The sequence below is a fragment of the Ambystoma mexicanum genome, chromosome 7p (genome assembly GCF_040938575.1).
Source record: "Ambystoma mexicanum isolate Mex_15411 chromosome 7p, UKY_AmexF1_1, whole genome shotgun sequence".
Taxonomy (NCBI): Eukaryota; Metazoa; Chordata; class Amphibia; order Caudata; family Ambystomatidae; genus Ambystoma; species Ambystoma mexicanum.
Window position 1 is genome coordinate 67802568 of NC_090939.1, and position 17669 is coordinate 67820236.

Consider the following 17669-nt stretch of genomic DNA (forward strand, 5'->3'; position numbering starts at 1 on the left):
TGAAAGTGAGTGGAAAACACTGTGCAGTGGCTGGTCATTTTGCATTCTGTCATGTGGATGCGTACTGCTATGGAGAACCTACAATGAAGTGACTGATTTTGGTTTGTCTGTGCGACACTTTGGTAACGTGCAAACATGCTGACATTGTTCATTGTGGAGGGAACATTGCACAGCATGTTACAGGAGGAGCAATGATGGAAGCACTTGCCCAGGCCGTGCGTCTGTTTCCGATCTCCTGAATAACTTTCTATCGCATTACACAGACACTGATATGGCTGCGTTATTTTTCATTTGGTCCGCAAATGGAGAAAGCGCGGTACATTGTGAAGAAGTCTATTTGTGCCTTTCTACGGCATGTGGCAATGGCGTACTTCACACATGGGAATATGACGTTTCACAGCACAAACAGTTTTTCCCACCAATAACGTTCATCTTGCTATGACTGTCATCCCGATTTATGCACGCCATATCCAAATTGCCCTGTTGCCCTTCTGGAAAGTATTGGAAGAATTTTGGTAATAAGTGTTGCACACTTACACTCTTCAAAACGCTTTGCAACATGTAAAGAAACCTCTTTCTACAGCAAACCCCTTTCTACCCGATTCCACTATAGTGTTTTGCACAGTGCCACGCCTCCCTTTATTTTGCGTACATGGTATGGAGCGTATACGGTGCGCCGCGCCCTGCATCCGTTCATTGGCAATTCCATTGTTCAACTGTTAAAGGAGCTTTCTTTATTTCCCTTCTTCCTTTCCCAGTTCCTTTCCATTTATTTTGGTCTTCTAACACATGGCACATAAGGAACGGCAAGCAAGGCCCGGTACGGAAGGGGCAGCACCTGCATGAATAACATAGGGGACGTGCAGAGAGAGGGAAATATTGGGTGGCCCTCACCTTCATAGTCATGCTCCCGGACGGACCCTTCCCACGCACTTCCAAGTACCTTCCCTCTGTAGAGTAGCACGTTGCAGTACGTGCACAATACAATGCCCTTTGCCGGGTAAGGGTCTGTAGTGCGGCATATGGTCTGCAAGGAAGTTTTTGAGCTCTGCTGCCCTATAGGAGTGCCCCTGTTGTTGGCTGCAGCAGATGTGGAAAATTCTGCACATGAAATTACCCTACTGCATTTTTGGAAGGGCAGTACCCTGCTCACTGGTTCCCTGTGCTTCCATTTCAGCCGTCGTCACATGCAGTACAACCACTTCATGCTACACCATTAGCAATAGGACTAGCATTAACGGAGATGCATACGTTCTGAAATACAGGAGGTGACTCTGGTGATGGTTTCTTATAGGTGGAGTGGAGCAGAGAGACTGAGGCATTTGTGTGTGAGGGTAAGAATCTTGAAGTCGACTATTTCTTTGACGGGGAGCCAGTGGCCAGCTTGTCTGGCCTGTGTGACGTGGTCTCTTTTGGGGATGCTAAGGGCTGCTCAGAGCGCATTGTTTTGTACCATTTGTAGACTGTTGATGTTTTTTGCTGAGGGGCCTGCAAGGAGAGTGTTACAGTAATCCAGTTTTGCTCTGATAGTGGCTCGGGCAATGTTGGCTGGTTAGAAAGGTTTTTATGGCATTAATGAGTTTGGTGGTGTGGCCAGCAGCGGAGGAGATGGTGTTGACCTGGCGGGTCATTGAGAGAGTGGAGTCTATGTATATTCCTAAGGTTTTTACAGAGGAAGAGATGGGTATGATGCTGTTGTCAATGTTAAAGTTTCATATTTTTTTGTTTAGGCAGAATTTCCTTGGGGCCTATGATGATTAACTCAGTTTTGTCCCCATTAAGGCATAGACCATTAGTTGCCATCCAGGTTTGGATGGTAGTGTACATTTGAAGGAGGGCTGCCTTATCTTGGTCATAATCGCCAGTGAGCGGGAGGAGTACCTGTGTATCGTCAGCATAGATCGTGTAGGATATGCCGAGCAAATCCAGTTTGTCGAAGAGGGGCTTCGTGAATAGGTTGTATATGGTATGGGCAGTGCAGGATCCTTGGGGAACTCCACAGTGGATGGTAGTGGGGTCTGCATTGACCTGATCGGAGTAAACTTTCATGGCTCTGCCCTCCAAGAAGGAGGTTATCCAGGAGGTTGCATGATTGGAGAAGTGGGCTGCGTTCGATAGATGGGAAGTGAGGATGTTGTGGGCAACCAGGTCGAATGCAGCAGGGAGGTCTAGGAGTAGTAGAAGGGCTGGTTTGCCCCTGTCCATTATCTCCGTGATTTGTTTTTTTGTTTTTTTAGGTCGGAGGGCAGTTTCTGTGCCATGACCTTTGCGGAAGCCTTGTTGTCTCTTGCCTAGGATGGCATTGGACTCAAGGTAGTGTTGGATCTGTGTGTGGGCAGCTTTATCAAGAATTGTAAGAAGGAAGGAGACAGTGGTTATGGGCCAGTAGTTGTTAGGGCATGTTGGCTCTAGAGATGTTTTTTTATAAGTGGACGGACCCATGCTTCCTTCAAGCTTTGTGGCACGGTTCCTGTGGCGAAGGATGCATTGATAAATGCTGTGATGATGAGGGATAGGGCGTTGGCGCACTCTTTGATGATGGTAGGCGGGCAAATGTCCCCTTTGCATGTGGATGGTTTGATGTGTTGGATGAGGTCAGCGACTTTAGATTCTGTGACGTCTCTGAAGGAGAAAAGAGGGTTGGAAGTGGGCAGGGGGGTAGGATTGGGCATCGGCATACTGTCAGGTTTGGGTAAAGTATCTCGTTGTGATTGAATGTTATCTTGCAGAAGTTTGATTTTATTAAGGAGGGCAGCCTGAATACTGGAGCACCAAGTTTTGTCTTTGATGATTTCGTCTGGGCTGGTGGCAGTTGTGATGAGGATGTTTCTGTAGGCGGCTTTAATGTCGCAAAACGGACCAGAGGTAATGATACTAGTTTGAAATCTGCAGCAGAGTGCCTCAAACTGCTATTACTGAATACTAGGTTCAGCGCCTCGATGCTCCCGGGCTATGTGAGCGCTTTAAAATTGCAAATAAATAAATAAATAGGTCCTTATTAAAGCATGCAGTAGAAGTAGAATCATATGTCAGTAGTCAAGATGTTGATATATGTGCAGTCACTGAGACCTGGAGTCATGAAGCATCTGGACCTACTTTAACATTGGCTATTCCAGGTGGATATAGCATGGTACAGCAATCTAGAGCTACAGGAAAATGAGGAGGGGTAGCATTTAATTTTAAATCCAGCCTTGATGTCTGGGAGGGAGAGCCTCTAATTAGTGATGGAATTGAGATCACATATATTAATCCGGACAAATGCTGAAACTACTATAAATATGCTATTAGTTTACGGACCGCTTACCCCTATGCCGGACTTTGCTAACCTGCTGAGCAGCCATTAATTGCCCTTACTGAAAAGCAATACCAGGGCAATAGTTCTTGGAGACTTACATCTGTGGCTGGGTAATGAGAATTACCTCATGGCCAAGAGGCTGGAGGATTCTCTAGACAATCTGGGCTTTAAACAACATGTTTCTATGCCAACCCATGAAAAAGGTAATATCCTGGATTGGATAGCCACACACAACATTAAAATAAAGGACTTACAGATCCTCCCATGTCCTTGGTTGGACCATTTTTTTACCCATACACTACTGGTTGCCCATAGGGGTAGTTACCTTCTATGTTAAAATGTTGGGATACATAAACTTTATATCAAACTCCAACCAGCTCCAATCATTTATCTTACAAATGTTCCTATAGGAACATACACAGGATTCAAGGCAGCACCCCACAAGGCCTTCAACACGCCAAGAGCAACTGAACCGACAGGCTCCCTTCACTGCAATCCCCATGGAATAATTCTACAATGGGACCGCCATAGCCACATGTGCCGTTCCACATGGCCCTTCAGATTCAGGAATTGGGATCGAGCTCCGGTAGGTAAGTGCACTACCGGCGCCTAGAGGTGGTTACATATAACCAACTTTGTTCAAGTGCTTAGGTCACTCAGGCACTCTATGAAGCATGCACTACTCATATACTATATGTATTTGTTCACAGGGTCCTCGACATGGAGTCCTGACAAAGGCGGTATTCGAGTAGCCTGAGACTGCCGAAACGTGAAGTTTACCGGGAACTATCACAATTGGATTGGTTCCCCAACTTGAGATCTTGTCAAGTCAGATCTTTCCACGTTGGCTAAGAAAAGATTGGTTATGAAAATATTTTAATAATAAGACCCTGACACAACATGTATTTCTTAATTACCGTTTGCGCCTAGGGTAGTAGGAAGACCCTAACCTTTCCAGTATCAACAAAGACCCTAGTCACAATTTGCTCACCGACAAATAGCCTACACTTGGGGCAGGTGTTCAAATCTGAATTGCACACAAAAGCTGATACAAAGTAATAATGCGAATTAGCTTCTTCATACTTTCTATGCACTCTTTTTTCATCCTTTACGGTTCAAGAATAAGTTGAAACAACACATCTTTGTACTCAAATTGTTTATTTACTTTTCTCTCCTTTTTATCAGACTACAATATCTTCACATTTATTTGAGTTTATATTGAGCATTTTACACTTAAATATTGATCGATTTGTATAAAGTGACAACTGATTGTTAAACACCCATGATTGTTGTTTTTATGTCAGTATAATGATCAATCAATTGTGATTTGTATTTTTCTGTTTAAACTTTTTTCAAAACATTGTTTGGTGAAGTAAATCAAACACATGGATTAATTCCTTCTTCTTTCTCATTGCTTTTGACTTCTTTGTAATTCCTGTCCTATCAGGATCGATAGCGGGTACTCATAGACCAACACACGATGATCTCTAAATACAGAGACTCGACAGTACTACTCATCAATAGTCTAAATAGCAGGGTCTATTGAGTGAACTATTTCCTTCTTGGATAACTACACAGAGGTACACTTTCCAGTTGACACAGACCATTTTTTTATACATTGCATAGTAGACACAGAGAAACCCATTAAGCAAAAAACAGAAGGAAAGGTTTCTATAACGGCTGGACATCTGAAAAAGCTTACAGCTAAGGCACTAGAGCCACGGCTAACTTCTTTATCTAAAAAAATTATGAATCTTAAAACCTGCGATGAGATGACAGGGATATATAAACAGATGATTCAGGAAGCTACTAACTCACTTGCTCCTCTGAAAACTAAGCAAGTGATTGAGAGGAAAAGTAATCCTTGGTTCTTGGCAGATTTACAAAAGCTGAAAGCCATTAAACAGAAATACTTCTGTGCATGGAAATTAACACAATGAACTCATGAGCAGGAGGGCTGTCGGATTGCAGCTAAAAGAGTTCAGACAAGCTGTGATTGCAGCAAAAAGGAACTTTTATGATGACAGGATCACAAAAGCAGAGTCAAGTTCAAAAGAACTTTTGAAAGTATTAAAGGAATTGGAAAAACCGTGCACAGTTAATACAGACACTATTGAAAAGAATGCTGCATGGTGCAATACTATTCAGGATGCGTTGCTGGGAAAAATGAATACAATTAAGGGGAATATTGAAGCTAATAGAAAAACCCATCATATAACAGAGAATATATCAACAGATGATTCCATCCAGCAATCAGAGAGTCATGAACACCGGTTTAATTTTAAACCTGTAACAGAAACTGAGTTGGCTGAAATCATTACCAATCTGAAACCAACAAATTGCAACCCATGCCCGGTCATGGTAATTAAGGAATGCGCTCCACAGCTGATAGGTGCACTTTTTTGTAAATGCATAATTTCGGGAGAACCATGTTCCTAGTGACTTAAAGAATGTGTGGATTACTCCACTTCTTAAAAAGCGTGTTCTCTGTCTAGCGACAGCTCTAAATTATCGTCCTATCACAAATACACCCTTTTTGTTGAAGATTTTGGACCGTGTGGCCTGCATGCAACTTTCTGTGTTCTTGAATGAGCACCATACTTTGAATAAGTGGCAATCAGGCTTCAGACAGGGACACAGTATGGAGACGGTGCTACTGGATTTAAAATCACGGTTGTTCTAGCATATAAATATATGGGGCAGATGGTGACATTGATGCTGCTGGATTTTCTTCTGCTGCCTTTGACCTGGTGGACCATGGTAAATTGGTCACCAGGTTAAAGGAGTTAGCAAGATTTTCCGAAAAATGCAAAATCGTTGGATTACATAATTTCTAAGCAAACATAGCTGTAGAGTATGGAGTGGGGAGGCAGAGGCTACTCCTGTATTCTTGAAGTTTGGCGTTCCGCAGGGAGCATGCTTGTCGCCATCGCTATATTACATATTAACAGTTCCTTTCTTCAACCTGCTGAAAAAAAATAACATAAGGTTCACTAACTTTGCAGATGACACCCAGCGTGTCATTCCCATGTTGGGCCAACATAAGGAGGATGAAAAAAGGATAAATGAGACATACGAGATCATCTAATCATGGATGATGGAAAATGGCCTGCCGCCCAACAAAGAAAAAACAGAGCTGATCATAATGAGCACAAGCAATAAAATAAATAAATTGGATGAAGACTTTAAACACTTTTTAATAGCTGGTTGTGATATAGAAACTAAAAAGAAAGTAAAGACTCTAGATATTGTCCTTGATCAGAACTTAAACATGAAAGCACACATAGACAGCCTGATGTCTTCTACAGCATATCATATTAAATTGCTGGCCCAACTTAGACCCTACAGTTCCCAAACCAACTGCGAGATTGTTGCTAGGGCTTTTGTTGGGTCTAAGATTGACTATTGTAGTAGTCTTTTAGCCAGAGTAGCCAAGATTGATGTCTCTCGACTTCAAACACTACAAAAAACCATAGTTCGAATTATTGTTGCCGTTAAAAAGAGAGACCATGTGTCGGAGTCCAAGCGGGGATTGCATTGGCTTCCCATTGCTGCTAGGAATCAGTTTCGGCTGCTGACTATTGCTCATAAATGCTTGGAAGGGATTGGGCCCGCGTTATCTAATGGAAGCATTGAGGAAAAAATCTAATTCTAGAACGTTGAGGTCAAATAACTCAAACCAGCTACAAATTTCCAAATGCAATCGTACACAAGTCATTTAAATGTGCGTTCTTTATGGCAGCTCCTAAAGCATGGAATGCAATCCCACCTGGCCTTAGAGATATTGACTCAATAACAATATTTAGGAAAAGGATCAAGACATTGCTTTTCAAACAATATTGTATACTGTTAGCTGTTTCTGTCCTGTGCATGATCTTTGTTTGTCATGCCCTCACGCCTCCGGGTTTTATGGTGAGCTATACAAGTAAATAAAGTAAAGTTGGATCACTTCTCTTTTCACAGGTCTTATCTGGGTGTGGTGTTTTTGACGGGACAGAGATTCATGAAGCTTCAGCGTAAGTGTAAGAGTATAGGCTTATAGTCGATGTGTTTCTGTTCTTGTTATGAATATCTTCCTATTCTCCCTTCCCTTCGTTACAACCCATCCTAGTTAATTGTGCTTTCTCTGATTTTGTTACAGTTGTATAATTCGCAATACTATGTTTTAATAGTGCAATCACCAACATTAGGATTGAATCAATGACACACTTGCCTAATGTCTGTACTATTTCACATCTGATAACTTTAACTTACAATACTATTGATGAAGCTATGTGCCATTGCTTTTTGTCTATACAGGTAGTTCATTTTGTTAAAAAAAGTGTATTGCTTTTATATAGCGGTTTAGCCAAAGCGCTTAACAGTATGTAAAGGACAGTCCATCAAATAAACAAATGGATGTGCAGAGTAAAAGCAACGGAATGGGGTTTAGTTTTAACCTAGAGCAGACGATGTGACGTGAGGGGGAAGAACGAGACTGGGAGCGAGAAAGGGAAAAGAACGGAAACGAGAGTGGAGAAAATGAGAAGGGCGTCCATGGTAGTATTTAACACAATAGTGAGGAAATGGAAAAGGAGACGAAAATCAAAGGGGATGAGTGAGATGGACAGGAGAGAGAGAGGTAATAGAAGATTGATGAGGTAAAAAAAGCCAAGCCAAGTAAGATGACCCACTAGAAAAGAAAACAGTAGTCCAAAATGGGAAAGAATGGAGGAGGAGATAAGAGGTTTGGTAGCGTGGAAAGAGAGAAAGGGTCTTATTCGACATAAAGTATAGAAATAATATATGAGAAAATGATAATGAAGGGTCAAAGGTGACACCAAGATTGCGGGCGAGTGAAGAGAGGGAAAGGCAGGAGGGGAAAAAGAGATCAGAGCAAGCGAGAACAGGGAAGATGCAGGAAAGAAACGCATTTAAATTCTGGATAGATTGAGATGAAGGAAGTGAGAAGACATTCAAGACTTAACAGCTAGGAGACAGGCAGTGAACGCAGAATGGAGGGAGTCAGAAAAAGAGAAAAAAGGGAAGGTCTGTGAAGTTGAAATACTGGATGAGTGCAGAAAGAGGAATAATATAGATTGAGAATAGCAGTGGCCCAAGCACAGAGCCCAGAGGGACAATGTAAAGGGAGGTGAAGAGGTAAAACTAGCCCAAGATACCAAGTAGGTGTAAGAGGAGAGATGGGAACGAAACCACTGCAGAACATTACCAGAGACTCCAAGAGAAAAGAGGGCACAAAGTAGTGAGGGGTGGTTGACATGATCAAATGCAGCAGAAAGATCAAGGAGAATAAGAATAGATTAAAGTCTGTTGTGCCGAGGGGAGAGTTGGAGACGTGTCGGTGAGCGGTTTCCGTGGAATATGCCAATCAAACTCCAGATTTGACAGGAGGTTACAGAAAATGGGCATGAAGATAAGATAAGACTTTAGAGTAGATGGCCCTTTACAGAAGTTTAGAGAGAAATGGGAGAAGAGAAACGGGTTGAAAGTTGTAGCGGTCAAAAGTGGGGTTTCGAGAATAGAAATGATGGTAGTGTCGTTAAAGGGAGAAGGGAAGGATAGGTAAGATAGACAATTTAAAAATAGAGGTAAGCTGAGGAATGATAGACTATATGTGGTAGGGATAAGGGGAGAGGGTGAGAGGGGGATGCTGTGGGAGGCATGCAAGAGGAGAAAGGCGGTGTCAGAGTTGGTAAGAGTTTTAAAAGAGGACAAGGGTGGGATGGAGGCTGATGCAAGGGAAGTAGATGTTGCTAAGGAAGGGGAAGAAGTGGGCACAAAAGAGGAGCATAGAAAGGAGACTTTGGAAGTTAAATATTCTGCAAAGTCAGTGGAGGGGAGTTTAGAAGAAATTGATGGATCTGGGGGGGAAGGAGAAGGTATTTTATTGAGTAACAAACAAACGACAGTGGTGCTGGAACATAGATGAAGTGAGAGAAGTACGAATTTCCGGTACTGAGAAGAAGGTAATCATAGGAGGCATCAAAAGCAGAAAGAGTAGTGAGAGTAGAGGGAGTAAGAGTTTTCTTACACTGCCATTCAGCTTTGCGGAAAGAGTACCAGGATACCGTAGGGTGGGAGATAGCCATGGTTGTGAGGGTTTCAGAGAGGGAGTAAAAGGACGAGAAGGGTAGTAGAGAGAAGAGAATTATGCAGAGTAGATGTACCATAGTCTGAAGTGACTCTGGAAGTGCGTGAGGTGGAGTAGAACAGGCAAGAGAGGGGAGATTTGTGAAAGAGGAAAAGGAGCATAGGTCGCAACAATAGAATGAAAGGGTCAGTGAAGGGGAAGAAGGACTAAAAGGCAGTGGGGAGGAAACAGAAAGAAGGTGATGATTAGAGGAGTAGATTGGATGTGAGTAGACAGGGATATTGAGTGGTACAGATGAGAAGAGAATATCAAGAGAGGAACCAAAGATGTGAGAAGGAGGACAAGAGGGGGGTAAGAGAGTCAGGGAGGATGAATGGTGGAAAGATGGATTGAAGTAGCCAAGCAGAAAGAAAACGGAGGAAGATGGAGAGAGAACAGAAAGAAGTGAGTCCAAGTCATGATTGAAACTAGAAAGAGGACCAGGAAAAAACACATTTTCCACACATTTCACTCGGCGCACCCATCGAAACACGCCGCCAACAACACATGGCCTACCGTCCCGCGTTCCCACAGGTGTCCCGATGAAAACGATACCTCACATGTGTGGGTGCACCTACCTGGGCACCAAGGGGAAAGCCTAAAACACAAGTAACCCCAAGTCTGTTTTCACACCTGAATTGCACACTCTCACATCATACAGATATGGGCCTCGGGTGTCCAAGCCACCAAGGAAAACAGGGAACCCCATGCATTTCCAAAAAGAGGACACCCGTGGGAATCCACAGAGGTATGATTTGCGCAAATCGGGCCAGAATTTATTACCCAGACACCCCCGCAAAATCTGGAATGTGGGAAAAAACACATTTTCCGCACATTTCACTCGGCTCACCCATCAAAACACGCCACCAACAACACATGGCTTACCGTCCAGCGTTCCCACAGGTGTCCCGATGTAAACGATACCTCACATGTGTGGGTGCACCTACCTGGGTGCCAAGGGGAAAGCCTAAAACACAAGTAACCCCAAGGGGGGGCGTGGCTACAAGGGCCATGTAGGAAGACATGTTCCGGAGGAGCTCCTGCAATCCTGCCATGATCCTTGCAGAAAGTGCAGTTATAGATGCGTACGACTATTGAAAATAAATATGCTTGTCTATGAAGGTGACGAGCATGCCTGCTGAACTTTTGAAGCCCACGGGAGGTACTGAGACGGAGTTCTACATATTACCAGATTGCTAGAGTGTTAGAGAAGAAGGTGGATACAAAATGGCCGGCGGAGAGTGAGAACAAAGGAATCAGTCGGCTTTGAGATGGAAATGCGACAGTAGCGAAGCGCAGGCAATGTTGCATGGTGCAGCGTACTGGGATACTCTGTAACAAGATACGGGCTCAGTTGGGCCAGAATGCTTGGTGGGACGATGGATGGAAGCGTGTGCGGAGCCCAACACACATGAAAGGGATCCCTGGACAGACCGTCGCTTCGGCTTGCAGGCAGCCGGGAGCAGTGGCGAACCACAGCTGCAGAGGCGGCAGCCGCCTGGATGACCAACTGCAGCCCTAGTATCTGGAAGAGCTGGACGGGCAACAATGTTTCCAACGGACGCGTAGTCCAGAGGAAATGAAACTTGGCAAGATCACAGTGAGGAGCTAGCCGCAGGGTCCGGAATCGTGAGGACATGGGACAATAACTGGCAGCCTGAATCGGTGAAGTGGAGCGGAGCAGCTGTGTGGAGTATAAGTACGTGGCACACACATGGAGCCTGGCTGTGAAGGGTAGCGACAGGCCAGCTACACAACGCAGGCAGCGGGTGCGAGGAAGTAAGCTGGGGATCCGAGCCCCGAGGCGGCGCACGCCACGACGAAGGCAGAGGCGGACTGGAGAGGAAAGCGGCCAGAACGAACACGAGACACAGGACCCGCGGGGCAATCTATACGGAAGGCGAGCGGGAGGGGTCTGTATATAAGGCCGCCATACACGGGAGCAGAGTGCACGGCGGACATGGAGCTGCATTAAGAAACAGGCAAAGTGAGAAGACAGGCACTGCGGGGGGATGCGCACATGAGACGGCACGGAATGCTTTGTTTGCGGACCAAGCGGCCTGCACAAGACACTGATTGCGGTCGGAGAGGTGGGAGTGCCCTGCGCATGATAAGCATCGTGGTGGAAGCACTATGTTGCGGCTGGAGACGCGGGGGCAAGGCAAGTGAGGGATATTGGCTCATATGAAGACAAAAAGACCATCAATAACAGCCACCTCGGATAAGGCCGTCAGGAAGTGATATGGACGATGTTGGTTTGCATACCAGGCAACAAGGGAAGCTTTCCAGGACAAATGTGCTATCACCAAGGTGGACAGTTGCAAGCCAGGACGCACAGCTGGCGAACCTGGTATGAGCCTCTGATCCTCTGAGCATCCCTTAGATGCACAGCAACCTGTGGACAATAACAAGTAGGATCAGAGGATGTGTGCGAGTGTACTTGGTGGAAGGTTACAGAGGGCCAGCCAGGAGACTTGATAGGCAAAGTGTCTGGGACCGCGCACAGCAAATAACAGAGGGAGCAAGACGCACAACCTGTGTGAGAATAGAAAGTGATAAAGCCCTGAAGTGTTGCGCGGCACAGAGCACATATAGAAACAGCTAACATGCCCGAGGCCTGGGGGCCGCTGGCGGAGCCGGAAAGGGAACTTATATGGTCATGTGGGAGGGCACAACCCATTCCTGCAGCATTGAAATAGTTTCGGGATGACATTGGGCCGACTCCCCCTGGGCTCGGGCGCTGACAGAAGTCTGCCCCCACCGGGGCTGGAAACCACAAGTGAGGGGGCCCACCCACAAATCCCAGCCTCAGCGACATGAACAACAAGCCTCCAAGATTGAAGGGCAAACAGCCTATGCTAGTCGAATATGCCAGGACACTGCCTGGCCCGGAAGGAGCCAGGAGCAAAGACAAAGCCCTCGCAGGGGGCATGGCCGCCATGGGCACGAACCAGGAGGTCCTTGCAGTGATTGCCGATTTGAAGGTGGCTTGGGAGACCAAGCTTTAACTGGCCGTGACAGAATTGAAAACAGCGCTGAAGCTCAAAGTTGGGGCGGTGCAGGAGGAAGTGAACCTTCTCAGGCAAGATGTCAGGTCACTGGCGGAGCGCACAGAGAATCTTGAGAAAGAGGTGGACCCGACCACAGCGGACTGTGCTACACACAAATTGGAGCTTCATGCCCTGGTGCAACGTGTGGGCAACCTGGAAAGCAGGGCGGAGGAGGCGGAAGGACGTGCCCGGAGGAATAATATCCACATTGTTGGTTTGCCGGAGGGAGCGGAGGGTTCCAACCCTACAGAGTTTATTGAGACTATGCTGATGTAGGAGATCACTGGAGGAGCCTTGTCCCAAGGGTTTGCGGTGGAAAGGGCGCATAGGGCCCTAACGAGGAAACCGCCGCCGGGTAATCCGCCTAGGCCGATGATCGCCAAGATCCTTAACTATCGGGATCGAGAAAGAATCATTGAACACTTCCGTAAGGGCAGCACAATACAGAGAGGAGCAGCGAACATAACTGCCTACCCAGATCATACCCTGATGTGATGGTGCAACAGAGCCGTATGAACTTTGGGTCTGTCAAGAGAAGATTGCGAGAAGCGGGCCACAAGTACATGTTGCTCTACCCGGCGAAGCTGAAAGTTTTCCATAAAAACAGAACCTTGTTTTTCGAAACTCCGGAAGACGCCATGGGGTGGCTCGACATGCAAAGCTGCCCCCAGGAGTCGGACATCCAGATGGGAGACGGAGGAGGAAGAGATAAGTAATGCACAGGGGGAGCACCTGAAGGTGTCGGGACTTAAGACTATGGAACTTGATTATAGTCACTGACGCAGTTTATGGGCGGGCATGCATAGTTCGGAAGGAAACATGATCCGTGAGCACTGAGACTATTGCTTGGTAAGGGAGCCTCTTAGGGCTAGTCTTTATATCCCCATCTAGAGTTTAGTTAGGTCACTGATAGTGTGGTGACACCCTGCTGGGTTCTTAGCTTGGGATCCCAAGGCAGGACCAAACGCGGGGACGCCTGAGATCCAGGGATGGAGCTGGTCAGTTGTTGGGGTTGGGGTAGGAAGGAGAGGGGAGGATTGTGTGCTGTGGTTTATTGTAGTTGCGAAGGGTGTTCAGTTGGGGGGGGAGCCTACACTCCGGGAAAAACGAGATGACCCATGGGAGGCCTTAAGATAGTCACTTGGAATGTAAGGGGGCTCAACAGCTATTTGAAAAGAAACAAGGTTATGATGTACCTGCGCAGACAGAAAGTGGACATAGCCTTGTTACAAGAAACTCATTTAACGCAAGCAAAACTGGAAGTGATACGGAAGACGTGGAAAGGGACGGTAGTAGGAGTGGCATACTCTGCTTATGCAAGAGGGGTAATCACATGGGTGGCCCCACATGCCCCGTTCCAGCTGCTGCATTCTGCAGCGGAGTCAGATGGCAGGATGGTGGTTATGAAAGAGCTGGTGGAAAATAGAGAGATCTGTATTGTAAATACTTATGCTCCGAATCAGGAGACGGCTGGGTACTTCAGAACCCTGTATGGTAAACTCAGTGAAAGTGTGGGGGAGGCTGTACTGTGGGGGGGCGATTTTAATTGCGTGCTAAACCCCAACATAGATAGATCAGACACTAAAGTGGACAGACCCACTCTGGCGGCAAAGGCACTGCAGTCACTGTTGGCAGATTTTGGGCTGGTTGATGCATGGAGGGCACGCCATCCGCAGGATAGACAATATTCACACTATGCAGCCCCACAGGGCTTATATACTAAACTAGACTATGTGTTTGTCACACATGATTTAATGACTGAAATACCGCAGGCGGAATATAAAGCAAGAGTCCTCTCGGACCACTTGCCACTGATGGTAGTGTGGCAGTACCGACCCCAGGGGGAAGGATACCCACATGGCGCTTGCGAGCAGAGGCACTTAAAGACAACGTATTTAGGGAAGACATGGGAGAGGAAATAATAAGTTACTTTGAGATAAACACTGGCAGTGTTCAGACAGCAGGCTCACTCTGGGCAAGGTAGTAGTGAGTGGAATTGCCATAGCCAAGTCCAGGGGGCTGCTGTCATGATGCCTACCCCCGGGCATCAGCACCAAGCCCATCAGCTCCGCGAGCAGGCATCCAGACACTTATTAAAACCCCAACAGTTTGGGTTCAGTCCTGGCGCCTTAGGCGCCAGGCTCATCATAGAAATCAGTCCTGGCGCCTTAGGTGCCAGGCTCATAGACTTTACTTACCTGATGCAGACCATGCTGCGAGTGAGTCCAAGCCAACGTGAGGCCTGGGTGGGACTATTTTATTACAGGGACTATTTTTTACTCGGGCGTGGTTTTGGGGAACTTCTTACCTGGAACTACTTTGGAGGCTATTTAAACCACCCCCGAACAGCAGCACCCGCTTTGCGTTATTATGCATCCAGCAGCGTAACGCTCACCGTATCTGCAGCCAGCATCCAGTCTTCTGCCACGCCCGCCTCGAATCTGGAGCTCCTAAAAACAAGAGGAAAGAAAAGGACAAGGTTAGAAAACGAACTATTTTCGAATTCCTCACCTGATTCCGGGTCCATCTCGCCTCCGGACCTGGAAAGAACATCATTTCAGTACGCGTCGCATCTCTAGCTGCAGCGCCGCACCATACTCACCAGTCCTCGCAGCATCTTCCGATTCGGCGCTGCCTCCATCATTTCTTCGCCGAACTCCGGCACCTGGAGGACAAAAGAAAACAACAAGGTGGGCCGAGAAAACCAACAAATATAACTCTTATCACCATAGACTTACCTGATTTACCACCGGAGGCATTATTCTATAACTCTTCACATCTTCATGTGCCGCACCTGCAAAGAGAGAGAAAACAACACGTTAAACACGTGCAACATTTACCGGACAGCGTCGGGTAATACAGACTCTTACCTGAGCGCCACCAGCTACCACGAGAGCATCTTCTCACGAACTCAGCTGCAAGACAAGGAAGGAAGGGGGGAACAAGAGTGAACATCGGACATATTGAACTCTATGAACTTGATACTTACTGGTCCTAGCCAGGAACCTCAGAGTCAATACTCTCCGGAACTCTCCCACGCCTTCAAACCAGTGAAGTAACTGGCATCAACGTGCCCCTGCAATCCATGCAGGATGGAGACCTCATCTTTCAAGAGTATAAGGTGAGATTGCTGAAAGGGCACTTCAGAGTGATAAGTGGGGAGGACTGTGGGGGTGCCATCACTTGAATCCACGGGTGGCTAAATCCATCTCTCCACTTGCAGGAGAATACTTCTACGGGTCAAGCAGACAAGATTCGGAGGGCCAACCCAGTCAGTCATCTCTGCACTACGCATCACATTGGTGGAGACCGCAGCCGTCAGGGTCCGACCGATGCCCCTGTGGGAGCCAGGTGAGCGTAACAGAACGCGAAGACTCTCTATAAATGCCCACCCGGGCGTTATGGAAACCTCGGAAACCGACCAACTGGCCCAATTACTGGGGGAACTTAGGGCGGAAGTGCACTCCGCTCGCCAAGAGACTAATGCCCTCAGGAGAGAACTGATTGTTTCGAAGGAGCGCACTGATGATCTGGCTAGGCAGCTGCTGCAAAACCAAGCAGGGCAAACACCTTTACCAGGACTCGGGGGGGGGGGGGGGGATCCAACTCCTGTTTCATCGAGCAATCCGGTGCAAGTGGTTTTACCAGGGGCTATTCCTTTAGCTCCACCTGAACGCTTTGCTGGGGACCCAAAAAGGTTTGCCTTGTTTATGAACCAATGTCGCTTGCACTTTCTATGCAGACCTGGAGCTTTTCCGAATGACCAAGCCAAAGTAGCTTTTGTATTATCATACTTGAGTGGCAGTGCAGCTGAATGGTCGATTCCATTAGTCAATCAGGATGACCCTCTTCTTCGGGACTTTCAGGGTTTTCAAATGAGCATGGAAAGACTATTCGCTAGACATTCCGAGGGACAGGCCCTGGATAACAAACTTTTATCCCTACGACAAGGTAACCAGGATCTGTTAACCTATATTGCAACCTTTAATCGGCTGGTGGTAGAAACCGGATGGCCAGAGGTTAAACGAATTACACTATTTCATTGTGGACTTCGGGGAGAACTTAAAGATGTTTTGGCCCAAGTTGTGAACCCACCTCAGGATTGTGCAGAATATATAGACTTAGTGGTCCAGTTAGACCATCGGCTTCAGAATAGAAAGGCTGACCGAGCTAAGTTCGAGAATCGGGTATTGGTTAAACCCAACGTCACCCCCAAAGGAACAGATGCAGCAGAACCTATGTAGATCGGGGGGGTTAAGGGACCCTTAACTCAAAAGGAAAGAGAAACGAGACGGCAGATGCAATTGTGTCTATACTGTGGGGCCTCAGGACATTTTCTACGGAATTGCCCTATAAAACCATCCAAGAAAATAGTCGGAGTCGCTGATAGAAATCAAACAGAACCTGATTCGGGAAACAACCATGCCCGACAAGCGTAGAGGTCTGCTTGCCGAGCTTAAAGAAGGACACTCAGACCTTGCACCTAATCATACCAATGGTCCTTATTGATCCAAGGCAGCCATCACGTATGCATGCAGTAAGGGCATACATTGACAGCGGGCCGTAGGGAACTATATGGACCACGAATTGGCTTCTAGGATGAATCTACCTTTCTGCAAAAAAACCTCTTCGGATGTCATCACCACAGTTGATGGAACTGAAATCGCCTCTGGGCCTGTAACTCATTCCACCACAGAGATGACACTGTTGGGCCAAGATGGGCACCGAGAGACTATTGTGTTTGATTTAATCAAAGCCCCGCAGTTCCAAATAATACTGGGGATACCTTGGTTGGAAACACATAATCCTAGTATTGATTGGCTAGAAAAGAGAAAAACCTTCCCGGATTGTGCACAGATCTGTTACCCGGAAAAAACCTTGAACAAAGGTCTGGCCACAGATGCTATCCCAGTCGCGCAGTTACCTCAGGAATATCAAGAATTCCAAGATGTTTTTCAAAAAGAACAGGCAAACACTGTACCACCTCACAGATCATACGATTGTCAAATCGACCTCATACCCAGTGCACTACCCCCATGCAGTAGGATCTACGCCCTTACGGAACCCGAAAACCTTCACCTACGACAATACTTGGACCAATACCTTGCTAATGGCTTTATTAGTCCATCCAAGTCCCCTGCATCCTCAGCTTTGTTCTTCTTGCCTAAAAAGGAAGGTGACCTCAGAACATGCA

At 46.6% G+C, this 17669-nt stretch overlaps 1 protein-coding gene across 1 annotated transcript in view; it reads left to right on the forward strand.

Moving 5' to 3' along the window:
• LOC138525697 (glutamine amidotransferase-like class 1 domain-containing protein 3, mitochondrial) overlaps window positions 1–17669 on the forward strand; it is a 341329-nt gene that overhangs the window by 65494 nt on the left and 258166 nt on the right. The window contains exon 2 of the mRNA XM_069635791.1: window positions 7259–7311. Coding sequence (XP_069491892.1) covers window positions 7259–7311 — 53 coding nt within the window. The remainder of the gene's footprint in view (window positions 1–7258; window positions 7312–17669) is intronic.